At 41.8% G+C, this 25989-nt stretch overlaps 2 protein-coding genes and 1 long non-coding RNA gene across 12 annotated transcripts in view; 2 read left to right on the top strand and 1 right to left on the bottom strand.

Moving 5' to 3' along the window:
- The window catches only part of LOC129361157 (mitogen-activated protein kinase kinase kinase kinase 4-like), an 87096-nt gene extending 78010 nt beyond the window's left edge, over positions 1 to 9086 (top strand). For all 8 annotated transcript variants that reach the window (XM_055031886.1, XM_055031884.1, XM_055031887.1 and 5 more), the window contains 8 exons: positions 491 to 658; positions 1585 to 1728; positions 4046 to 4180; positions 5372 to 5472; positions 5555 to 5704; positions 5836 to 5995; positions 6857 to 6996; positions 8293 to 9086. In XM_055031886.1, the coding sequence (XP_054887861.1) occupies positions 491 to 658; positions 1585 to 1728; positions 4046 to 4180; positions 5372 to 5472; positions 5555 to 5704; positions 5836 to 5995; positions 6857 to 6996; positions 8293 to 8376 (1082 nt within the window). In that variant the 3' untranslated portion in view covers positions 8377 to 9086. The remainder of the gene's footprint in view (positions 1 to 490; positions 659 to 1584; positions 1729 to 4045; positions 4181 to 5371; positions 5473 to 5554; positions 5705 to 5835; positions 5996 to 6856; positions 6997 to 8292) is intronic.
- LOC129361163 (uncharacterized) lies at positions 615 to 25989 on the bottom strand. 3 transcript variants are annotated; one of them, XR_008606135.1, is made up of 5 exons: positions 25359 to 25989; positions 22620 to 22723; positions 21000 to 21250; positions 20712 to 20915; positions 615 to 703 (listed from the first exon to the last, which is right to left on the bottom strand). It is a non-coding gene; the product is annotated as an uncharacterized LOC129361163 (long non-coding RNA). The 3 variants fall into 3 exon arrangements; XR_008606133.1 differs by lacking the exon at positions 25359 to 25989 and adding an exon at positions 23836 to 23907; XR_008606134.1 differs by lacking the exon at positions 25359 to 25989 and adding an exon at positions 23836 to 23907 and having other exon boundaries at positions 22649 to 22723.
- LOC129361161 (interleukin-1 receptor type 2) lies at positions 15826 to 23426 on the top strand. The gene is made up of 10 exons (XM_055031897.1): positions 15826 to 16132; positions 18138 to 18231; positions 18725 to 18971; positions 19635 to 19809; positions 19910 to 20063; positions 20785 to 20877; positions 20973 to 21032; positions 21132 to 21267; positions 22151 to 22296; positions 22642 to 23426. The coding sequence occupies exons 1-10, from the start codon at positions 16046 to 16048 to the stop codon at positions 22791 to 22793; spliced, it is 1344 nt and encodes a 447-aa protein (XP_054887872.1). The 5' UTR covers positions 15826 to 16045; the 3' UTR covers positions 22794 to 23426.

Here is a 25989-nt window from a genome sequence, read left to right as displayed (position 1 = left end):
TCTTAAATTTGTAAACATAAAGCCTTCAAATGTTTCAAATTGATTGTAAAACACTAAATTTGTTAATCATGGGTCTTAAACTTTGCCGTGGCAGGACTGATTAATAAACTACATATATTCTTTGTAGTTTTCTGTTTTCTTGTACTGTTTTGTGAATCGCTCAGATATTTTCAGTGCATTCTGTGACTGAAAGCCATTGCGGCTACCAGTCTGCCACTATCTTTGCAAGATCGCTCGCTAAACGAGGGTTCACTCTACATCGATTGGCAGCATCTTTTCTACAGAAATCACACTTCTTTGTTTTATTTGAAAAATTGGTTTTGTTTATAATTTGTCCAGGTGAAAGAGAAAAAATAAAAATAAAAAATTTAGAAAATTCTGTGGCCCTCAGTTTCTTTCCACTTGAAGAAAAAGCTTTTCTAACCGATCCTCACCCCTTCTGGTGAATCCCTTCACCATCCTACCTGAGCCCTACCCTTTGACCTTTCAGGCTACGCGAACGACGCCCGGCTGGCGGAGGCGCTCAGGGCCGACCCGTCCCGGAAAGGCTCCGTCGTCAACGTCAACCCGGTCAACACCCGCCCCCAGAGCGACACGCCGGAGATCCGCAAGTACAAGAAGAGGTTCAACTCCGAGATCCTGTGTGCCGCACTTTGGGGTAAAGGTCGTCTGTTTCGGATGGGGGATGAGTTTCCTGATGGTTCTGTAGAAGAGAGGAACGTTGTGAGTTAAAAAATGCAGAAATCATGTTTACATCGTCACCACAGGGTGTCAGCAACGCCCTGATGGGAAGGGCTGCTGTGTTTCTCACATGGAGAGTCCAGTAATCGCTGCTGATGCTTGGCAACAATTACAGATTTACAAGAACGGCAGTGAAGTCATTTTGGATCATTTTCAATTTTAGAAGAATTAAAAAAACCAAAATGTTCTGTACTTTTCAAGAATATCCATAAGCCTTGAACTCTTATTCATTCACCAACAAACTTAAATGTATTTTATTACGATTTGGAGGAAAAATGATGTATGGTATTTGCATTATATTATAAAAACATTCTAAATGGTGTGTCGTCTATTTTGTCAACTAGTAGTTGTGCATTCCACTCATCTGAGCGGCAAAAAGAAAGTCAATGGTGACGCAGTAAAAATGTGAAAGAGGCAAAACCTTTTTAACACGGCCCACCACCCTGAACACACCGCTGTAAAACATGGTGGTGGCAGCATCATGCTGTGTGGATGCTGTACCTCACCTGACTATAACCCAATTCAGAATTTATACCAAGACCAAAATACAGATTTATTTTGCTCAAACCTGGCAGAGATGTGCCACTAAAGGCATCCTCAAAGCACTGAGGCTCATCAGAGAAAAATCCACACCTTTCAGATTTTTATTTAACAAAGAAAAAAAGAAGCAATGCGGAAAAGTCGCCTTTATGTTGGTCTGTCACCTAAAACCATCTGTCTTACTGCGACCCTGCAGTGAAGCCTGCAGTTCACAAAACCTGCATCAACGTTTGGTTCGGTACCACAGCTGTGATTCAGTTCAGGATATTCTCCTTGACGTACATTTCTGTCTGCGTGTTTCAGGCGTCAACCTGTTGGTGGGAACAGAGAGCGGCCTGATGCTGCTGGATCGCAGCGGTCAGGGGAAAGTTTACCCTCTGATCAACCGGCGGCGCTTCCAGCAGATGGACGTCCTGGAGGGACTCAACGTCCTCGTCACTATATCAGGTGAACGTCCTTCACAGAAGGTACCAAAAGAAAGAGGAAAGGTTTTGCATTTCAGACGGCAAAGTCTGTGCAGGTGCCACACACGCTTAAGAAGTCTAAAAATCACAAAAAATTAAAGCCTTAAAATGTCTCACATTCGTTTTAAAAAGTAAGTTGCTCTGAAATATAAGACAAAATTTAAGACTATTCTTAAATATCATGTTTTTAAGAATGGTCTATTCTTAAATACTATTCAAGATCATGTATTTTGTTCTCTTTTTATTTTTCATTTTCCTGGGAAGGTTTGTGTCTCAGACTCCTTGAGACGGTTGAGGCTGCTGTCTAGTAGCTGCAGGCTCGCTTTTTTTGAGTCCATTTCTCACTGCACATTTATCTGCAGCTGACTGGATGAACTTTGCCCATTTCTGTCAACGTAGGGCTTCAGCTAGAGGTCCTTAAAAGTCATACATTTGAGTAGGTGAAACTCGCAGAAACCCTGGGTTAAGTTGAAGACCAGGACAACAGACTGATGCTTGCAGCCTGAAAATGCAGAGAAGCTATAATTGACTTTGAGACATAAAACTAGTTTCACTTCCTTCTCTCCGTCTCTTTTTGTCCAGTCTGCTTCTCTCTTTGAACTATTTCCCCACACCGTAGCACACACTCCTGCAAGTGCAAGCAAAACGTGCAGCATTCTGTATTCCTTCATGACAAAAGCGTTCTCCTGAGGAAACAAAGCGTTCGCAAACATAACAAAGATGGCCGTGAGGTTCGGGCCAATTTAAGCCCAATTTTCTCAGACTGAAAGTGGATCCGCATCTGTACTTCTCCTCTTTCTCAACAGCCCACACGCAGTGTCACAACATACATTTTGAGCTCAGCGGATGTTGCGTGAGGAGCATGTTGTGTGCGTACACGCTTTGTGATTCTGACACACGACCGAGCTTTTCCATGATGGAAGGAAACGCGGCAGGGTTGCACACACACGTCCATGTCCTCCTGTGAAACCCGTTTGCATTTCCGACATGTAAAAATAATTGACGCGTCATGGTCGGTTCTCGGCTCGTCGGAACGTGTGAAATAAGAGTTAGACCACATCCTGACGAACTGATGTAAGAAGATTGCCAGGATACAACGTAAATAAAGGCCATACATTTTAAGGGAACGGGATTTAATGCAATTTGGACGTTTCTGATCACGAAAATCAGATATTCTGTAATTCTGCAACGTCACCAGGACATTCTTAAATTAAAAGAGAGGCACATGGCGTCTTTAGAGTGTCCAAAAGACACAGCCAAACAACAAAAATATTTCCATTTCACATATTTTTGAGTCATTGAGATATAATGTCATGCCAGACAGCCACACATTAAAATGCTTTGACCATCCAACCTGCAAGCCAGGAAATGCCTCTTGTCTCAACTTTCTGAATTGCAGGACCTTGATGACAAAGATCCTAACAACTTCTGTGAACATTTAAAGTCACCAAATACATTTTTGGAAAGCAGAATTTTAATGCACGACACTGGAACGACACAGCCCAGCAAGAATTGCATCAAACCTGTCCTGTGCAGTTGCAGATTTTGCATACAATGATTTTGTGACAACAAATGTGGTTCACTGTATTTTGCAGCTGTGATGGCAGTGCAGTTTTGCAACAGTTTTAAACACTTGTTGCTACCCTGAACAAAATCGTCCAAGGCTATAAAACTGGCAACCTGCCTGAATACCTACTGCCTCTCTAGCTTTATTCCCATTGACCATGTGACTAAGCAATTTGACGTTTCAAGAATAAATTTGCTTACTGGAAACGAGCCAATCTGAAAACAACAACTCATTTTTGAATAGGAAGTTTTGGCACCAGGAAGAGGCGGCTGTTTGAATCAAAATGAGAGTATTTTTGCAGAACTGCAATGGAAATGCTTTTTCTTTGCATCCCACGAAACGGGATGTCAGAGGTTCCCATAACGTTACAATCCCATGGAAATTGAAGCAAACTGAATTATCTCAATCAGGTTTGTAACTGAAGCAACCTTCATCTGATTTTTAGCTCAAGTGAAAACACAGGGTGTTGTCGGCGGATATGTTTACACTGTTGATGTGTTTTATGTACAGAAAGAAATATTTTTTTAGACTGAGATTTTACAGAATGGGAAGATGAAGGGGAAAACAGTCGATCTTAAGTTTTTGATCCGGTCATCTCAGCCGATTTGTTTGCTGTACTGATTTTACACACATTGACACTCTGACATCAACACACATCATGCATTATAGATGCTTAGATTACAGTAATGAAAATCTTTTCTTCCTTCCTTCCTGCATTCTTGCTCCATGCCAGGTAAAAAGAACAAGCTGCGTGTCTACTACCTGTCCTGGCTGAGGAACAAGATCCTTCACAACGACCCTGAGGTGGAGAAAAAACAGGGCTGGACCACCGTAGGGGATCTGGAAGGCTGTGTTCACTACAAAGTTGGTATGTGAGATTATACGAGGAATGTTAAGAATGTCACCTCTAGGAGTGTCCGTAAATATTTTCTTCTCCATAGGGATTATATGGTTTTCCCTCTGTAGCTTAGTCTGAGCCAAAGATCATTTCCGATGCTCTAAGTTGCATTAAGTTCACTTGTTTAGTCTTTAAGGGACGCACACGCTCCCAGTCCTTGGTTAAAGCTCGTTGATGCACAGGATTAGGTTAAGATTCCTAATTTGTGAATTGCCAACATGTCACCAACACATTTTCCCAGACAAACAGTGATCTAAGACACTGACAAATTATTTCATCCTCACCCCTACCTTATGAAATACTGACGTTAATCTGACCATCTGTGGGGTTCAATCGGGAGACTCCAGCTTTATAAACTCACCCGATGATACAGAGCGGGTTTATGTGTCCGAGACGGGCATGTCACCGATAAATAACAGGAGGGAAAACCTCGATTAGGAAATTTTATGTCAGTGGCATCCGAGAGGGCACGCAGCCAATTCAGTCCTGTCTAAAATGCAGAATGTCCTTGGTGATTTTAGTGCCACTGAGCACTTCCTGTTGGAAACTCCACTCTCTCTTCTGGAGCTGTCGACAAATACATTTCCCATCAGAGATCTCGAGTTGATGCCAGTTTATGCATTTCTTGAATTAACACATGTGGAAAGAAGGGGATTATTTATTGGATATTTCACAACACAAAGTATTAAGTATTCTTCATTTCTCCTAAATAGTTTACTGAGAGGTTTGATAGATTAAAAATCTCACTTAAATGTGCGCCGGCAGCATCAGTGCAGATTTTTCAGGAGCAGATTTATCTTTTTTGACCAATGTCAGAGACAGGAAGGCGTGGAAACTCAGGTTTTACAAAACAAATACCTTTGAGGATTTGCCGCCAATGTGCTAATAGCAGAGCTAACATCTCGCTGAGCCCTTAAGCTAACTTTGAAAACTTTCAAATAGCTTCAAAATGTAGAAGACTGAAGGACTGTTTTGTAAACTTTCAGTTGATTGCATTCAAGCATCATGAATCTGATTGCATGTGAATTACAACCTAGTTAGTTTTACAAGATTATGAACGATCTGAGCAGCTTTAACCAAGCAACATGAACTGGACTAAAATATTGTCCTCTTGCTTCTTGGTGCCGACCTGCTGGTTCATTTCAATGTTTATTTTCCCAGTAAAATACGAGCGGATCAAGTTCTTGGTTCTGGCTCTGAAGAACTCGGTGGAGGTCTACGCCTGGGCGCCCAAACCCTACCACAAGTTCATGGCCTTCAAGGTACAGGACCGATTGGGATAGCTATCGCTAGCAGCTGAGCCGCTAGTTTGTTTGTCTGAACTCAAGTTACTGTCTTCAACAGTCTTTCGGTGACCTGGTGCACAAGCCCCTGCTGGTTGACCTCACTGTGGAGGAAGGGCAAAGGTTAAAGGTCATCTACGGCTCCTGCTCAGGCTTCCACGCCGTCGACGTGGACTCCGGCGCGGTCTATGACATCTACCTGCCGACCCACGTAAGAAACGCCCCGCCACGGTGAACGGCACAGACACCGTGCTGTTTCTCACTCCTTTGCTTAACGCTGGACAACAAAGCTGCTGAGACCGGAGGTCAAAGGCCGACATCTTCCGATTTCTGTGCCTTCAGATCCAGAACAATATTCAGTCTCACGCCATCATCATCCTCCCCAACACCGACGGCATCGAGCTGCTGGTGTGCTACGAGGACGAGGGGGTTTACGTCAACACCTACGGACGCATCACCAAGGACGTGGTGCTGCAGTGGGGGGAGATGCCCACCTCAGTGGGTGAGTCGCTATGGAAACGACTCCCCAACAGTGGCGGGCGCGCCTCCGCCAAGGCGCTAATAGCTGAGCTCGCTTTTCACTCGACGCTCGAGCATGTTTGCCAACTTTGAAAACATTTAGTTTCCGCTGAATCAAATTGTAAAGCATTAATTTATTTGGCTGTTTTGTAAACTTCCAGTTAAAGTTCGACGTCTGTGTTGAAGTTTTGGTCATCGACTGATGAGAATGCTTCGAGGAGCTAGACGTTTAAATTTATGCTTATTTTGAAGTGGATGAAGACTCACCCTCCAGCCACCATGCGGTGCAACAAATGATGTTTGTTATTATTGTTTTGTACCCAGAATGCATCCCTGTAGATCCACACCCGGTCCTTGAGTGAACAGTTTTACTCGTGTCCATTGTGCTTTCTGACCAAATCCCTGCTGCGGTCAGTTTGGCAACAGAATCAGCAAATCTCAACAACTATAAAACTAGATGAAGCTATAAAAGTATGACCACTTGCTAAAGCGTAACCGTACATGTGGGCGCATAAAAACAAAGTTGAACCTGTATCGTGTGTTGCGACACGTGTTGTGTCATTGACACATGGGTATTTTTGTTGGTTGTACTTAGCAGCTTAGCAATAGCTTCTGCTAAATACCGTGTTTGTATAACTCGCGTTTACTAATACTTCAGGGTTAGCGCAACTGACTGTTTTTAGTTGCCCGCTACTGCTACACAACAAACAAGCATGTATGTAGATTTATCTACATTTTTATCTACCTGCGTCAGTTTTTAGCTGTTGGTACCACTGAGTACTTGTTCACTTTAAGCCTATACTCCTAGTGACTTTAGTGCATTGACTTGTAAATCTCTCCTCAGCCTACATTCGCTCCAACCAGATCATGGGCTGGGGCGAGAAGGCCATAGAGATCCGCTCGGTGGAGACCGGTCACCTGGACGGAGTCTTTATGCATAAGAGAGCCCAGAGACTCAAGTTCCTCTGTGAAAGAAATGATAAGGTGAGAACGAATGGTGGAAAAGTGCAAGAAAAGAAAAAAAAAACACTTCATATCCTACAAAACCTTTTCGCCTTTTGTTTCATTACAACTACAAACTTGGAGGCGTTGTGTTGAGGTATTATGTGATAAACTGCAACAAAGTTGATGTTGATTGGAAAGCTGAAGGAAAATGCTTCGCTCATGTTTTACAAATACAGATTTTAAAGCTCATTGCTGAGCCTCCATATGCAAAATTAATTATTGCAATGATTGATATTATGTTTTAGACTATTTAAGACCAAGTTTAAAGTAATATATGGCATAATAATTCAAGATTGCCTCTAAAAGACAGATAAACTGTAATTGTACACATTCTTAACACTGGAATTGGAAGATAATTCAATCCCAAATGAAACAGCAACCAAAACCATGAATAAAAGTTTCCGTAAACAAAATTGCCCTTCAAAAAATTATCAATCATGAGAATGGAAATTATAAAGCTCATTTTAATTTAATTGTCTGAGTTGGACTGGGATCAAATTACACATAAGTGAATTTTATGTAGGAGGCATCAGAGTAAGAAGGGGCTGAATAGAAATGGCCACAACATCTTTCAGATTTTTACTTGTCAAGACATTCAGAAGTATGAATTATCTGCCCTCTGTTTCACAATCATGCACCACTTTGTGTTGCTCTATCAAATAAAATCCCAATTTGACATTTGTGTTTGTAAAACAACCAAATGCAAGGAAGTTAATGAGGTTTGAGTGGCGGATGTGAATGGGTCCGATTCCAGATTGCAACACATTTTCTTGCTTTGGCTGCATGGCTGTGCTGACATGACTGCAGGACATCCCAGAGTTGCTCCGAAACTTGCTCTCTGAAACTGTCTGCTGCAGAAATTGGCTCCACATTTCAACCTGCGCTACAAAAAACAAAAATCACAGAGAGAAGTCGCACACAAATACTAATATTGAACCTGTTCTGCAGAGGATGGCACGTGTGAAACTGAAATGATTTTCTACATTTTTCTCCAGTGTTGGCTCAGCTGTGTCTGAATTGCCCAAGTTTCTCTTCTCTCTTTTCTGAATTTACTTCCCTTTTGTCCAGAGAAAAAAGCCTAATGAAAATTAGACCTTGGATTTGTTTTTGGTCTGTTTTTTTTTTTTTCCCCTCTTTGTGCACCCCAAGTTTTGACAAGCTACGAGGGAAATGATACTTGAACTTAGGGGAATTATTTATTTCAGGAAACATGTCGGTAATTTGTCAAGCAAAAGCCCCAGATAAAATTCCCACTGTTTCATGTTTCCTGTCTAGGTGTTCTTCGCCTCCGTTCGGCCCGGAGGCTCCAGCCAGGTCTACTTCATGACTCTGGGCCGAAGCAACCTTCTCAGCTGGTAGAGGTCCACGCCCTGCCCTCCTGTTTGTTCTCCTCCTCGTCCTTCGCATCGTCCCCCTCTCACACCTCGCTAACACTGGATCTCAGAACCCACCTACCGTGTTTCTGTCGACGCTAGGACAACGAAAACAGCCGCCGGCTCGAGACCCCATCAGCGCGGTCCACGGCGTCGACCTCACCCCGTTTTCTTCTGCTGGTGGGCGCCGGGGCCTCGACCTGGCGACGCGGCGACGACCCCGAGAAACAAAAAGGTCGCCCGCTTTCCTCAGAAATACCGGAAGTGACGACTTGCTTCCAGAAGTAAAACCAATAGCTTACATGCTTAAGGAGGTAGAAATTAAAACAAATGTGAATTTAATAAAAGAGGACAGACGACGTGTGTTTTTCCTCTCAGCCTGTCTCGGTGCTCGTCACGTTGCGATGGGGTCGACGTTGAACTCCCGCTTTGTTTCCGTGCTCTCGAGTTGGTTCAGTAACATCGATGTCGTTTAAACCAGGAGCTCGGCGAACGCTACTCTCTCTTCTACTACTGTCCGCAGCTCTGCCTCTCGGAAGGGAGTTCGTCTTATTTACGCGACGGCGGTGTGTGTGTAGAAGCAGGTCTTGGGTGGGATCAGGTGTTTTTAACGGGGGACGCATGTGTGATGATGTTGCTTTAAAGAAAAAAAAAACACAACAGGATGACGGAAAGAGAAAGGACCAGTCAGGCAGGCGGGTTTCAAATTAGTATTTTCTGAATTCTTCTAGAGAGATGTGACAGAGTGGAGTCAAACGCGTCTTTAAGCTTTTATTTTACAGCCTGAACGCCACACGGGGAACTTGAACTGCTGTGAATAGCTATTCCACGAGTAACTTTGAGAAATAAAATGAAAAACGGTGGGGTGTTTATGAACTGACCAGGTCAGAAGGACGGTCAGCATGTGTGTGCCAGGATGTGTTGTCGGCGAGTTGAGTTTCCACGGCGGCGGAGAGGATTCAGCAGGTTTTGTTTCAGAGCGGGAGGCGGACTTCGATCTTCCAATCCCTACACCCCGTTTCTTCGGCTCGATTCACCTTCCATCGATTATTCTTATTATTTATGTGTGCGCCATGCACTCAGTGTCCAGAATGTAGAGAGACTTTTTGCTGTGTGGTGGTCCAAGGCATGAGATGATGTTTCGCTTCTTTGTCACAAGTGGTCGGTTCTAGGTGTTTTGATTTCAAGTTTTAAGTGAATAAAAGCTGCAGCGGCAGCAGCAGAGCCTCGGCTTCAAGTGTGGAGACGTCTTTGTTTTCCCAAACCGTGGCTACACCCCCGAAACCCCGACCCAGTGTTTGGGAGCCGAGGAGCGTCTCCTGCCGTCCTGAGAGCCCTGCTTGCTTTCACGTGAGGACTGAAAAACTTTTGTCGTTCTCAAACTAACACTTTGGACTTCAGTTTGTGCCGTGATGAAGTGTCCCCAACCTGGCAACGCGGAGCAGAGCTGCTTCTTTTCCTACTCGTTTCAACAACACACGATGTTTTCTGTGCATTCGCCACAAATCAGAACATCATCCAAAGTTTTAGCCGTTTTCATAACCCCGATAAGCAGAGCAATGTTTCAAGGCGTCCATCTCTTTAATTTTAGATCGTTGCTGCAAATGAAAACCTAAAACCAGCCAACTGATGACGCGGCTCCCCAAACGTTACCATTGACCTTAAAATTGCACAAATTGGCATTACCAAAAGAAATTAGCTGAAAAGGTTTTTGCACAAGGATCAAGTTGTTTCCCCTCCTGCCTGCTGGCTGTATTGAAATTAGTGTAAGTTGAAAAAGTGCAACGCCATCACTTATTTTGATCCAACAACCAGATGTTACTACTGACGGAAAACACAAAGAAGCCGACAGGAAGTGGTTGGAGGACGATGTTTTTTTGTTGACTCTTGCTCTTGTGATTTTAATTGCGCTTCTTGTTCAATGGAAATGCAGCAATGGCAAAATTGTCTTCATTTGACATTAGCGGAATATATCAGCAAAGTTTTGTAACAGAAACGCAGCTGCTGAATATGGAAACTTCTCATTAGACCTCAAGCAGATTAGATTCTGTTGCTTTTCCACCAGACCCTTAAGACCTTGGTTTCCAAATGAAATGCAAAACTTAATGCCATTCGAGAAGCGGACTTTGTCAGCCCAGTCATTTTTCTCACTAATCCAGACAAGGAACTTCTGTCTCAGAAGTGACGTCCAAGTTTGCTACCCCTTAATCTGCCCCAGACTCTTGAAGGGCTTTGGTACACCATCCTTGAAGGGCTTTGGTACACCATCCTCTATTCATGCCACTTGTCCGTTTTGTTTCCTAACACACATTTCCAATCCGTTGTTATCTTTGGATGAATCTTCTTTAACCTTTTTGAATATTTCCTATGTGGATGTGTCAAAAAACAAAAGAAAGGTCCCTTTTACTGAGAGGCTGAGTTCTGGGTTTTCATTGACTGCAAGGCGCCACCATCAAAATTCCTGAATTAATCTGATTCGATCAACATACAAGTTGAATTGTTCTCTATAAATGTTGAATTAAATGAATATTCTGATCAGTGGAGATGCTCCTCTTTTCTTTCACCCTAAACCTGCTTAGATTTCAGACATCAGATCTCCTTCATCCGGTCCTACTGGACGTTCCTCCATTTCCACAGACTTTTTTAGTTTTTTATTACTGGTGCACATTTCTGTTAAAAAAAAAACCCAAACAAACAGGGGAGAACCGAAGAGAATCCCATTTGTGCTCTGACTTCATGTCCAAACATGTTTTCATCAGGATATGAACAAGATTCTCTTGCGTGTGTTTCCCTCTCCACTCCTCACAACAATTACACACACACACACACACACATGCGCACCTACAGGCTCTTGTCAGTCACGTAGCTCATGTCCCAAATCCTTTGCTCCAAAAGTTAACGGAGACGCTGTTCGATCCCCAATGCTGTTGTCTGCAGTGGTATCCGCCATGTTTGCTTTACTGCATTAAAGGCCATCGGCGTGTGGCTGACTCTGTGAGCCACACACACTTTGTGGATGACTTTGTGAAAATAATGTGACTATTATGACTATTGATAATGGATTAAATTAAAGGCGAATGATGTGATTCGGGGGAAGCAAAAGCAATCCGCCTGCAGGTTGAAGTTGGAACAAGTGCCAAGAGGGCAACATTTAAAGCGTGTGAAACTATTGTTATTGAAAACCACTTCTTGGATATTCTTTTTAAAAATTCAAACAAACACAAACACACACAAAAAAACTAAAACAAAAAAAAAGTCACTTGAAGCATTGTGTATTCTTAAGTTTTAGAGGTAGTTAAGAAACTTACTAGTTTTCTGTTGTTTCTGTAAGTCTATGTACACGTAAATATGCGACTGCGGTGGTTGAATATTATTGCACTCACCCTAGGTGGGGAAAAAAAAATGTTTACAGAGGCAATGTTTCGTTACACCAATGTGTGCATCATGGTATTTGTGTTTAACACATCTCAGTTCCTTATACTTTGGTTATGGTTCTTGAGCCTGTTTATTTTTTTTGTCTTTCTAATTGGATATTTATTGTTTTCTATCCATCATCTCCCCACTCAACCACCTACGGCGGAAGCGACAACGACCACGTTGTCGTTCTCTTCAGGTATTCGCGCGACGCTTCGCGCCCACGGTGACGTCGCAGCGACGCTCCCTGCAGGCTCGGATGTGTTTTCCTCTGTTTCTGCCATGCTTCTCTAACTTATGTCCTCTCTGTGTATGGCAGGAAGTCGTGTAGTTTCCTGATTTGTTTTTTTTTTTGTTTTCTTTGAATAAACTTTAAAAGTACGTTTCAGAGTGCGTCGTCCGTCGGTGGTGTGGTGCTGCTTGTTTGTTCCCCAAACACAAACGTGAAGAAGAAGAGGAGGAGATCTTGCGTCACATGTTTGCCAACTCGACCCACTTTGTTCTGTTTTCATCCTTTTCAAACCAACACAGTTTAGTACAATAACAACAACGACGCACGGCGTTCGTATTCAGGCGGCTCGACCGTGTCGTAAATCAGAACTTGTGGGAGAAGTCGCGTGTCTGATTTCAGGTTGACTGTGTGTCTCGACTCAGCTCAAAAAGGAGAAGTATTCGCAAATCAAGGTTTCAGAGACATCTTGTGCAAAGGTATATAAATAGGTTGGGGAAACTTTAAAGTGTAAGGTTACCAAGGTGAAGCTAAAAAAAAGAAGAATTGGAGTACGTGTGAGGCCTGATCTCCAAAGGGAAGAACAAAAGCAAATCTTTCAATCAATCCATCTCCTTTTTTTGCAGTGAGGTTTGTTTCAAGGTTTCAACACGACGACTGTCTGAACTGTAAAAGTCAAAGCTCGTTCGTGCTGCTTGGATGAATCCTCTGCTGGGGGGAATAAACAAAACGGGTTTGTCAAGCTGTAGTCATCTGACCTGTCGAGTATCAGGGCCTCGGATGCCAAGGTGCTCGGAATAATTCCCAAAACATGCAACATCTTCTGATTTCTCAACGGCCAGACGTGAGTTGAAAGAACACTGTGCTGATCTTTCAACCTCTGTTAACAAATGGTAAATTAGAACGCTTTGTTCTCGTCAAAGGTCCGTTTACGTCCAGGTGAGCCTTCACTCGTTTAGGAAGGATGATCCAGTGTGGAAAGAGAATAAGTGGATAAAATTTCAATATCTGAATTGAATTGAATCTACCAGTAACATTTTTTTTTATCTGGAAGGATTTTACTTAAACATTTTGCGTTGTTTTGGGCCATGTCCTAAAGCCTGTTATGATTAAACTAAAGCACATACAGACAGTGATGCTGGTTTGTCGTTGCACACGTCTGAAATTACATGAGTTAGGATGAGCAGCATTATTGTTTATTTTTACATTCTTGTTTTAAATTTGTAAAATCTGAACCACAGAATATTTTTCTACACATCTGAAGTGTAAAACTGGACACTAAGAACAATACCAACATAATTAATAAAAGTGACAATACTTTAATTGCCATAAATGCTGCTGACATCTCCTGTGGCAGATAGATGGTCAATGGAACAACAAAAACATTAATATGAAGCCAGCGAGCTTTTAAACTGTCTGCTGACAGTTTAAAAGTTTGTCTGTGGACAGAGTTCTGTCTTTTCATAACTAACCAAATAAAGCAAATATGTTATATTTCATGCATGTTTTTATCATTTATGAGATGTGTAAAAAGTAGATGCTGTCATACTTTAGGCCCTGAATAAGTTCAGCTGTAGGTTTTGGTGTCACATAGTCTCAGTCGACCAATAACAAAATTGCATCATCAATAACAAATTGTTGCATATATATATCTATATATATAGATATATATCTATATATATGGTATCCGCCATGTTGCTGATTGTAAAATCTTCAGCATAGATCAATGTGTGGTCGCTACTGGATCCTTTCCAGAACCTCTTTTCGAGTGAAGACGTTCAGACCTCCCGTAGAGAGGCTGAAGATCAGATTGGCGTTATAGACGTAGCTTGCTCTAGACAGAGGCCCGCGCCGCGGCAGAGCTGTTCAAACAGCAATAATGGCGGCCCACAGCTTGCATCACCGCCGTGTCAAACGGGACAATGTCCACACAGGAGAATGTCCAGTCAGGACTTCCTACGTCGCTCCAAAAGACGAGCGCAGCCCAGAGCGTTCTGGTGGAAACCTCTTTTGCTCTGCAGGGAGATGACAGAGCAGTGAGTCATGCTGTTACTCAACTGTTTCACGGACGGTTTGTATACAAAGGTTGTGAGCGAGGCTTTATTTGGGATTAGATTTCCTTTCTATCGTCACCTCAGTTTGAAATAAAACAAAACAAAAAAAGTGTGTTGGCATGGAAAGCTTTGCAACAAACTGGCAACACTCCCTACGTCCAGTGAGCGTTGCACAACGAAAGACGGTTCAAAATGTCAGAACGCTTCACACCGCCTGGCTGATGGATTCCTGTCCTCGTGTCAGTGTCACGTCACACATAGGAGGAAAAAAAACCCAAAACAAACAAAACGGGGAGCGTCAAGGTTTATGACAGCCTGGCTGATTTGTTGTGCGTTAGTCACAAGGTATGAATCCTTGGGATTCATAGAGCGGGAGCCGCAGGAGCCTGTTGTCCAGGTCCACCACAACAAATCCTCAGGGCCCTGCTTGAGGTGACTCAGCAGGGCCCTGAAAGCAAAAATGCCGAGTCATCGCGGCTGTTTTAAGACTCCATGACGTACGATTGTCCTTACAAAGCAAAAGCTCAAAGATGAGAGTTAGAGGTGCACCGGTCTGAAATGTGGCGGCCGATTTCCAATCGCCAAGTTTGTGAAACTTTTGCTAAAAACCAGCCAGGATTTTCCCTTGAGATCTACAATAGCACAAAAAATGTCAACACTGGCCAATAAGTGAAATCAAACAATCTTAACCACAATGTTTTTATGTCACAAACAATCCAACAGTACTTCATTGATCCGAAAGTGGCATTAAATTATCAATCCGCTCAACTTGCAGCATTCTCAGTCTGCACCGCTGAAAATCTACAACTTTTTTCCTTTACATCCACTACTAAAACGTAGAAGTGAGGCATCTCATATTTAGTTTCTTTCTCCTGTAAAACCTTTTTTTAAACTTTATTACTGAGTGGAAAAGGACAGATTTATTGTTACATGTGAAACTGTTCAGCTCATGCAGGCATGTCAAGCCGTCTGATCATTTACATTATGACCAGAGGTGATGTCACACAGTGTGTGAAAGACAACAAGGCAGCGTTTCACAGTTGGATTTCCAACACTGAGCAACAGTTCGCCTTCCAGTCAAGCTGCTAATAAATAAACACTGCTAGAGCTATAAAACCTTCAAAAAGAAAAGATTTTCACTTTCCAGTCGATTTGCACAGAGCAGTTGACTGAACCGCTCCGGTTGAGACTCCATTTCTTGTTAGTTTTTAGACCTTTAGCTTACTAAACAGCATAGGATGTACTGTGAGTCCAAAGATCAAGTTATTTGTTTTACCTATCAAAGTTGGAAAAAAAAACACACAAATAAAACAATTAAGAATCAGCTTTGTTATGTTTGTAAATACATGGAAGAGAATAAAGATCAATTTCAGTTCAGAAAATGAACACAAGGTTTGACAGAGCAGAGCCATAAATGTCCATTCAGAGCACTTTTAATTTCAGCTTTATTATTAATAACAAGAAATTAATTTTCTCCTTGGATGTCACTTGTTTTTTTTTTTTTTTTTTTTTTTTTGTAACTCCCCCTCTCCACTCGCAGGTGTGTACATGCAAGTGTGTGTTTTTGTGCTAAAACAAATAAAGATGTCCGCCGCCAACATCATGAGGAAGTTCCTGCCAGGGAGCAGCGGCGGTAAACAGATTGGAGACTCAAGCAGACATGTTTACTTCCATGAACTAACCTGAAGGAAACCTGCAGGTCTTTCCACACAATGTGTGCTGGCTGTAAAGAGTTTGTGTGTGTGTGTGTGTGTGTGTGTGTGTGTGTGTGTGTGTGTGTGTGTGTGTGTGTGTGTGTGTGTGTGTGTGTGTGTGTGTGTGTGTGTGTGTGTGTGTGTGTGGAGGAGTCAGCACACCAGTGTGTAGAGCTGTGCAGTACACTGTGTTACATTGGGAAACCTGAGAAATTTCCATCTCATGAGGGGTGGGAACCTTAAAAAGCAGAGCTGAGGTTCCCCATGAGGCCAAAGGAAAAAGGACACCGATCACTTCAGTCTGAGGTCCATGAACCAGAACCAGAACGCTTCCAGAACCACCAGCCGACTGTGAGTACTCTTTAATCTGTGCTTAATCAGCTGTGTGTGTGTGTGTGTGGTACCTTTGCTCTCAGAACCAGCTCCAGACATTCCTGGTTTAAAATAAGATTTATTGTCATTGTTTTTATACATGATGTGCACAAATTGATTTTGTATCTAACCAGATAATGTATATTAACTGCTGTTCAGTTATTACATTTAGGTACTTTCTTTAGTATTTTAATCCATGTTTATTCTGATTTTTTTTTTGTTGATTTTTTGGTCTAGTTTAAAAATAATTCAAAATACCCAAATGTGTTTTTTTTTTCTTATTTGTTTTGCAAATGTTTATTTTAGAAATATTCAATTGTTTGTAAAAAGAAAAAATAGTACATGTACTTTGTCAGTAAATAAAATTCAAATACAAAAAAATTCAAACTGATTTATCCAAAACAAAAAGTCAAATATCTTAAATCATAACATGTAAAGCATTTATATACTTTAGTTATTTATCCTTGAGTCTTAAAGCAATATTTGCAGCAATCAGGTCTGTACATCTGCATTCATGCTTCAGTGATTTATGAACATACGACTTGTTGAATAATGTATTTATATAATTTATTTGCATTCTAAAACATCTGAAAATGTCCAGTATTATAATAATTTGCTTGATTCGTGAACCGATACTCATCATCTAAATGTTTTCGGGGAATATTTTAATGAGAAAACGATGAAATGACATTTAAAATAGGTTCGTTGCTCATCAGATGCAGTCTCGGCATCAGACCCAGCACATCATGGCGAAGTTTCCATTTCATGTCGCATGAGTCATGCAAACTCGGTTACAACATCGAAACTCCCGCAGCGTTCTGTGAATGGCTCGACGCGGTGACGACACTCCCGCAGCGTTCTGAGAATGGGCCGCACTGTGACGGCCCGGCCGGGAGTTCGCTGAGGAAAACGCGCATCACTTCCCTCGGTGTGACACGTGGGAAAGCGGTGACGGCTCTCGGCCGCCCGCTGTCGTCCCCGGGAGGAAAACTGAAGTGAAAGTCGGCAGGTTTCCATGAAAACGAGGCTCGACCTGCAGACAGGTCATCGCCTGAATACACACCTGAAACGCACAACTTTACCGCGTCTCCAGTGATGCAATCAGTCATGTGACAAGGATGTTTTCATCACTGCTTCATAATCTCAGCGGTGAATTTTAAGGACTAGCGTTTCAGCTGCTTTCTGTTACACGCATCTCTGTAAAGACATTTCACACGACAAAATGCAACTGTTTGAAAGATGGTGAACATATAAATAGGCAGCGACTATTGTGATCAATATTTACGATCACAGTCAAATAGAAACACATGAGGCAGTGTGGTGCGTGTTTCTCTCATGTCTAAAACTATCCGTGTTTATCTAAGCACGTATTTCAGGATATTTTTTTTCTTTAGCTTCTGATATGTTAAAACGTCCAAATCCTCCACCCGTCTGAACAAATGGAAACGGTTTTTTAAAACAATATTACAAAAGTAGGCGTATATGTAGGAATTTAAACGTATGGACTTCCGTCAAGATCAAAATCTTCGGATTACAAGTTCAAAATGAAAAAACAACAAAAAGTGGGCTAAATGAGCCAGATCAAGTTTGAATCTAAGCGAAGACAAACTTGTTTCCCTTAATAAATGTGTGTTTTTAATCTGTCATTTCTGCTAAATTTCGCCGACCTTTGACACAGTCACTCTGTCGCTGATATGACTAATCATGTGGTTTTGTTGGTAAAGTCTTGTGGTTCAATGGAAGTGTGGGAGGGCCAGAGGTGTGATGGTGACAAGCCTGTGATGTCACCGTTTACGGCCCATAAAAACAGTTGAAATAAATCCTTCTGTCAGAAATCCCGGACCAACTCGGGGTCAAGGCCAGCGTCCGCAGCTCTCCACCCTCGTATTTATTCTTTCGCTTTGTTGTTACGGACGCAAAAGACGGAGCGCGTTTGAGCGACCCCTCGGACGCAAACGGGGACTGATCTCTGTTGTTCCTGCAGACTGCCGCCATGGTCTACTTCGCGTTGACGTGCGCCATGATCTTTGCCGCCGGTGTTCATGGGAGACGTTGGCTTCCTCCTCTGCCAGTGGAAAGTGAGTAATTTTTTTTTTTTTGTGCAATAAAAACTACCCTGTTGTCAATTTGATTGGGGGTTAGGGTCCCAGTAGATGTGCTGCATGAAAATAGAAAATTAAACAAATAGATGCACTAAGAACTTCAATATCTAGACCTGTCACAATAACAAATTTTAGGGATAATAAATTGTCCCAGCGGTTATTGCGATACCCGGTGATGTTGTTGCTTTGAGGGTATTTTTGGATAATCTAATGAATAATAATAATAAAGTGAATAATTTGGTCTTTTTCAAACAAATTGCCCTTCATAAAAAGGACAAGTTGAGACCAAAGCAGAGAGACGAGAGAAAAACGATAAATCGTGCAAAGGGAAATTATTGTACTTGTTTCAATTTATCATGCAACTAATAGATGTATTGTTCATTGTGACAGGCCTACGAATGACCAAATTAGTCACATGAAAAAGGATTTGGGTTTGGTTTCAGTTTTTGTGGTGCCGTTTCCCACGCAGACGGCTGTCACCAGGCGACTCCAGAGTTGGACTTTTTCCGAGTGGAGGGCGAGGCCGTGATCCTCGAGTTCCCCATCTTCATGCAGACCCTGGAACTCCGCGGCATCGCCCCGCCACCCGGCCAATACGTCATCAGCGGGAACAACGGGACGTACGGGAACGAGGGCCGGATCCAGCAGCACGGCGGAGAGCTGTGGCTCCTCCCGGCTCGGCCTTCCGATGCTGGGGAATACACCTGCACCTACAGGTGCTGCTCGCTCCTTCAAACGAAGAGGAGTTTCCAGTCAACCGGTCGAGTTTATTCGCACGGCACATTTTCAGCGGCCAGGCAGTTCAAAGTGCTTTACGTCGCAAAAACACAAGAGTAAAAATTTGTAAAGGACAAGAGTTGAGAATGCAGAAACAAGTGTTGATATTTTGACCAACGAAACGTTTCCGACACACATCGGAAACGTTGGTCAGAGCTTCATTTATGTGGTCTGAAAGTAACTGAACTTGTGAGCTTTTAGCCTTGATTTATTTTTAGTTTTTTTGTTTTTTACTTATTGACTATTAGTACCTAAAAGACTTAAGAAATTAAAAGTTTCTAATATGATTGATTCATTTATGCAAAATATGCATTTCCTTTCATATATCATTTTCTCCGTCATAGTTTTGTTTTGCATCAGATTTAGTAGCTACAGAAGCAGGCAGTACTTTATCATTATTATTATTGTTATCATTATTGTTATTATTAATATTATTGTGTTTGTTATGACGTGAAGCACTTTGCTGCTGAAATGTGCTGTGCAAATTAAATTTGATGGACGGATTTTACTCTCAATCATAATGAAATCACACCTCTTATCAACTGCAGACCAAGTTTTGTTTTCTTTTAAAGGAACATAAACATTCATTCGTCTCTGTGCAGGAATGAAACGTACTGCGTCTCGGGGAGGGTGACGCTGCACATGTACGAGTCCTACTCTGCGGACATAAAGACCATCTCCTACGGCTGGTCGGCCACGGTTGGCGAGAGAGTGGAATTTTACTGTCCGGCTCTGGAGCGCTTCAACAAGACAGGCCGGCCAATAGAGTGGCACAGGGTGAGGGAACCAACCCTCCAGCCGGGATCTTGTCTCTTAAAGCCTGAACTAAAAGTGACAGCATCTTTTTGTTTTTTTGTTGTATTTTTTTTTCTGACAGGGCGCAGACTTCACTGCCCGGCTGAAGGTCAGAGATACCCTCACCATCCCGGCAGTGAAACACTCCCATGCCGGAGTCTACACCTGCCGGCTGACGGTGCTCATCAACAACCTGCCGTACACAGTCAGCAGGGCCTACCTGCTCCATGTGGAAGGTTGGTTTTGTTTAGATGTTCCCCGAATGCACGATTAACTAATCATCCATATTACGAATATGCTTCACTTACATAACACTAAATATGAGGTTTAAAAATAGAAAAAAAAATCTCACTGACTAGTTCATGTGCAGCTGTTAAGGGAAAGCAACAATCTATTGTTAATCTATGATTTTAAAAAATGTTTCACTGCCCTCTGCTGACTAAACAGAGGGGAAAAAATATGTATATATTTATTTATTTATCTATTTATTTATTAATGACTCTGTTTCGGGGATAACCTCTCGAGACGTATCATCTAATTTTCAAAGACGTCCTTACAAAACATAAAAATTAGCAGTGATAATACAAATTACAATCCGTAAAGCCAAAATAAAATATCTTTCCTCGTTTTTGTTGTTGTTTTTTTCTAGTGTAATGCAACCAATCACCTTCCAAAACTCATCTATTTAGTAAACAGAGCCTAAACGTGTTCACTTAAACATTTGAAATGTATTAATTAGTCAGCATGGACAATGCACATCAGTTCATGTTTCTGTAAACGCGCCAAAATGAGCCAGAAGGCTGTTTTTCTTCCGTTGTCCCTGGACAGTGAGTAATCTGTCCCGCTAAGAACAAAAGAAGCTGTTATACAAAAGGGAACATTACCAGGTTTAAAGGGTCACCAGGTAGGGGAACGCCTGTCATTTGAGTTTCTCATTCTGGATGCGCTGTCCGCCAGGTTCAGACCCTGCAGTCACTGCCTCCAGGCCCGTTGTCACCACGCCCTCCGGTCCGGGTCAGCCCAGCAGCAGCACCCTCAGTGCCGTCAGCGGTGAGTTTTGTTTGGTTCCTGGACTGATCCAGTGTCCTCTGGGAAAAGAGTCAATTAGATTTAACTGATGAATATCTGTGTTTCACATCCTGCAGTTGTGAAACCACCAATGATTGTCTCACCAGTCAATGGGACCGTCTTCGAAAGCTCTCATGGTACGTGGTCATGTGTCGTCGTGTCTCCTGCTTTTTGCTCACAGTCAAGGATGTTTAACTAAATACTTGACCGATGTCCTTATATTTTTCACCAACCAGGTTCAGGACTGGAGCTGTTCTGTCTGGTGGTCACTGAATGCCAACAGGTAGACTCCACTGTGGTCACATGGCTGGTGAACGGCCAATCAGTGGAGTCGACGTACCTCGACAGGCGGGCTCTGCAGGGAGGAAGAAGGTAACACTATGCGTAAACCAAAGTGAGGGGAAAAAATAACAAGACCTGACTTAAAAATGATTGTAGAGATAATCCATAGAAGAAATTATGTTTGTGGACTCCAACAGTGGTTGGGGTTGTGAAAAGATGACCCTAACTGCAAAAATATTTAACCACAAACACAAGAGACAATCTGAAAATCTGAAGAAGGAAAAAAAAAGGAGTTATTACTGCAAAACGTGCCTTCTTAAAAATGAAACGCACAAAAAATAATGCATCACTTGTGGTTCTTTTGCTGTGCAACCTGAATAACTGTTTGCAGTGAATAAAGAGTGGGTTGAAAAGGATTATTACCACCAAATAATATTAGTATTTAATAATAATTTAAAAAAAAATCTAAATCAAAAATCATTGCCTGTAAGGCCTTATGCCTCATGATCAGTTCTTTGGCGATTGTTAAATCACCAGATTAAAACTCCATCATCTCAAATGAAAAAGAAAACTTGTTCTCCAGTGTGTAGTTGAGATCAATAAACAGGTATGTGACATTAACAGCATGAGACAATGTAATTTACCATCTTGCTGTTTCTTATTTTGTCCCGTTGAAGAAGTTTAGCAAACTCTGGTCAAGTGGTTCAAAATGGCCGCCTGTTAAATAACGTGAAGGCTCCTGTTCGTTTCGTCAAATATTTCGTTCCAATGTTTAATTACAACCACTCAACAACTCAACCGTCTCCTCAGGAATACATCCTGGCATTTTGTCTGAACTCTGTCTGCTTTTAGCCCACCCCACGTCACTTCCTGGTCTTCTTCTTTGTGCTGACCATTGTCATAAACAACTATCAAAGGCACTGACAATAAATTCGAATATCCACTAAATCTGTGTTTGCCTTGTTGCTTTTAGGGTAACTCGGGTCCCTGAAAGGTGTCAGATCGAAGTGAGGTTCGTCATCTCCGCCATGACTGAGGAAGATGAGAAGACGGAGATGAAGTGTGTCACTCAGAACGCGGGAGGGAAACAGGAAGTCGTCACAATGCTTCGCCTAGAAGGTGAGTGACCTTGTGAACTCTCCAAACTGCTGTCCAGGGAGGTAATATGGAGCTAAAGTAATATTTCCCGTGTTGGAAAAACTGTAGGCAAAATAGCTAAAACCAACAATGTCACACGATCGTCGACGAAATGCAAAAACACACAATGCAACAACAGAATCCACAACAGAAGTTATGCCAAATCGGAAGTTTTTCACAACTTCCGATTTTCATAGCGCTTGTGGCTTTTTGGTGTTGCGTTGTGGCCTGTCTGGAGCCCCGTAGAAAACACACTGGAAACATCAGAATCAACGGTGTTGTCACATCATAATAACAATCTTAACCTCCTGTCTTTGTTTTTTCCAGATGATACCTTCACATGGCTGGTTGTGGGCGTGGTGACAGCGTCCTGCTTCCTGACGGTGGTCTGCGTCTTCCTCTACGTTCTCTTCAAGCCAAAGACCAAGAAGAAAATGGATTACATTCTCGCTCGCCAGAGCAGCACCTTTTCAATTTAGCTTTTGTTTCACGCACTCCCTCTAGCAAACAAGAAATGCTCCTCTAAACAAGATCTGGGTAAACTGTAAAAACGTGACCTCCGTTTTGATGGATCTGGTACTTGGAGTTCAGGTGGCACCAAAACTTTTCGTTCATGAACGGACCAGCCACTGGAGAGGAAGAAGGAGGATGTCACGATGACAACCGTTTTCATCAGCACCACTAATTGATGAGATTGTTTGCTGTGGTTTTACACTTCTGTAATTTAAACCATATCAACCTCCATCAGTTTAATTAAGTTTTTTTTTTTTTTTTGCTAAGTAAAATGAAGTGACTACCTCAGTTACCAGATGTTAAACATATGTATTTTTTCTGCTCATTTGCTGTAGTATGCATCAAGTATAACGGATATATTGGTATGACTCGCAAATGTTCTCAGGGAGAAATTGAATATTAACCCGTTTAGTTTTTTGATTATTTTTTTTAATGTCAAACATTTAAAGGACAGAAATAAAAGAAAACTTTGAACGTGTTTTTTATTATTATGATGATGATTATTGTAATTGAATGTAACACTCCTGCTGTTGTATCTTACATAGAAATCAACCAAATGAATTAAATGTCTCCTACGTGAATATTCTGGTGTTATTTTTAGCCTCAATGCGCATAAATATTTCCAGTGGTTCTGCGGGTCATTTCTGTCAGTAACAGTGACGGCAACATGGAGAGTTATCACGATGACGCTTGAAAACTTCCCTGGCCTCATGCTAACGGCTAGCAGTTCGATATCTTCCTTTTGGCCTCCTTGTTTTCCGCTAAGCTGTGGCTTCATGACAACAGAGCCTGTCGTAAATGCTAAGGCTAGTTAGCATGAGCGCCGACGACGGCGAGCCCATGCTAACTAGCCAACGGCGGCATTAGCATCGCCGTTAGCACATTTAGCTACACTAACCAATTCTGGCTCCAATTGGTTGTTTTTGGTCTCATTGTCCTGTCACGGTGCGTTAATAGTGTTAACAAATATGTAAAATAGATAATTTTTTAAAAATAAAAACAACATACTGCAGATTTGATGGGAAGCTCCACATGACGCAATCCAGATTAACGACTCTAAACTATAAAATTAGATTGAAACCACCCACGCGCTTCCCGTGGTATCCTCTCAGCTGTGTCCAAAACAAGTCAGAGGAGAAGGAAGCAAATAGACAAACCCAGTTTTTTTTTTAATTTTCCAAAGATTATTGATCTTCATGTAACATTTTGACCATAGATTTTATTCTTCTGTTGCTAAAAGACGGGAGCAAATAGGAACAAAAATGACACTTTGAACATTTAACGCTATTATTCTAACGCGCACGTTCAATAACTACCGTAAAAAACAGAAAAGCCTCCACTTAGATAAGAAGCAGAAACTATCATTTACACAAATGCGTTTTGTGCTCCATTATAAACTAATCTGCACCTCAAACATAGAAACATAAATAGTGAATGTAAAGATTTACAATATTTAGGAAAGTGTGCGCTTTCTTTAAATATTGTGTAATGTCTCATTTCAACCACAAGAGGTCTCTGCACGCTCTAATACAAACCAAACGCACGTGAGAACGAGGACAGGCCCGAGGGAAACCGGTCTTGTGCGAAATTCGGTTCCCCTGCGTCGGGAGCGCGCATTACAGCCAGAGAGGCGAAAGAGGCGGATCTGGTCATTTTCACGTCGCTTCTGATTGATTTCTCGGTAAAAAAAAAAACAACTAATACAACCATGTCAATGTTGTAACACTCAGTTTAATTTGCAGCTGTTGTTTACAAAAATTGCAAAATAAATAAATAAACGAGGTCTTCTGACGCTGTTTTGTGTTATTGTAAACACCAAGAGAATCGCTCTTTTCTCACGAAAGTGAGACAGACAGAAATAAAAGTCAGTCACCAAACACAGTTTTCCCAACACGTAGTGTGTATGTAAAGGTTTTTGTGAATTTGGAAACAGTTGTTCTTTATTCCCCAAGGTTATGGAGTAAGGAGAGGAAATAATGGATGATTCAGCAGCCTGAAATATTCTGTTCCCCCTCCATAAAATGGGAACAAATTATTTTACCTGCAAATGCTTAACTTTGCCTATTCCTCTCATCATCAACAATAAATACTGTGATTTTGGTATCATTTGCTCTTATTTTGCCAGAGTTATGAGGGGGGAACCATATATTTCTGCTGGCTAAAATATTCTGTTCCCCCTCCATAAAATGGGAACAACTGCACTTACCAGCAAGATTTATATTTATGAAGAAATTCACCATAATTAAACAGTTGACCATTCTCATTAAACAAGTGTTTTAAAGTTAGAATATCATTATCCACCCAGTTCTTAAGAAATATAGATTTATGCTTGAAGCAAATATTTTGGTTATTCCAAATAAAACATTTATGAGAAATATGTTTACAATTTGTCACGCTTCCTGCTCCTCCAGAGACATCACACATTCTAGAACAACTAAACAGTCTAACTGTTCATAAGGACAATGATTAGTGTTAATGCAAGTTAATTCAAACCTATCACTCATGTTTCAACCGTGCTGCATCAAACTCACTGAAATCGATCCTTGTCCTCCCCCTGACAGGAATGTGGTCCAATATTTGGTGTGTGTGGCCCAATTCCTCCACAACACACCCAAGAATATCCTTAAAAATCATCCACAAGCCACGATTTATCCAAGAATTATGAAACTTGGCACACATTTGAAAGAGGAGTTTGATTTAAGTCAAAATCCTAGTGGCCAAAGCTACTTTAAGCAAACGAGAGGGGAGAAGACTTGGGAATAAGGTCAACTAGAAAAGCCAAGTAAACCAACGGTCATCTTTTGGGACCGAACCGGAGAGAATCCACTGATTGGAGAACATGCAAACCATGAAGGCAGAAAATAAATGTTTTAATCACACTAGACAGAATTTAGAGCCAAATTAACTAACAGTCGTAATGTCAGACTGTGGCAGGAAGCCGGAGCGCCCGGAGAGAAACCTGCAAACAGGAAACCTGTCTAATCTTTTTAGTTCATAAATTTAGATAAGACCCGGTCAGATTTCTCCAGCCTCCAAATGGTCACTAATTGTATCTTTTGGAATTTCCTCATAATCCAAATCAGTTAAGTTTGGCTCCTCTCCAAACGCGCCTTGGTCGCCTTGGAGAGGAGGGGCTGGAGAACTTGAGACATCAGTGACTAG

The sequence above is a fragment of the Poeciliopsis prolifica genome, unplaced genomic scaffold, assembly GCF_027474105.1.
Source record: "Poeciliopsis prolifica strain line A6 unplaced genomic scaffold, Auburn_PproV2 SCAFFOLD007, whole genome shotgun sequence".
Classification (NCBI taxonomy): domain Eukaryota; kingdom Metazoa; phylum Chordata; class Actinopteri; order Cyprinodontiformes; family Poeciliidae; genus Poeciliopsis; species Poeciliopsis prolifica.
The sequence above is the reverse complement of the archived record's forward strand: the minus strand, read 5'-3'. Positions and strand labels throughout refer to the sequence as shown.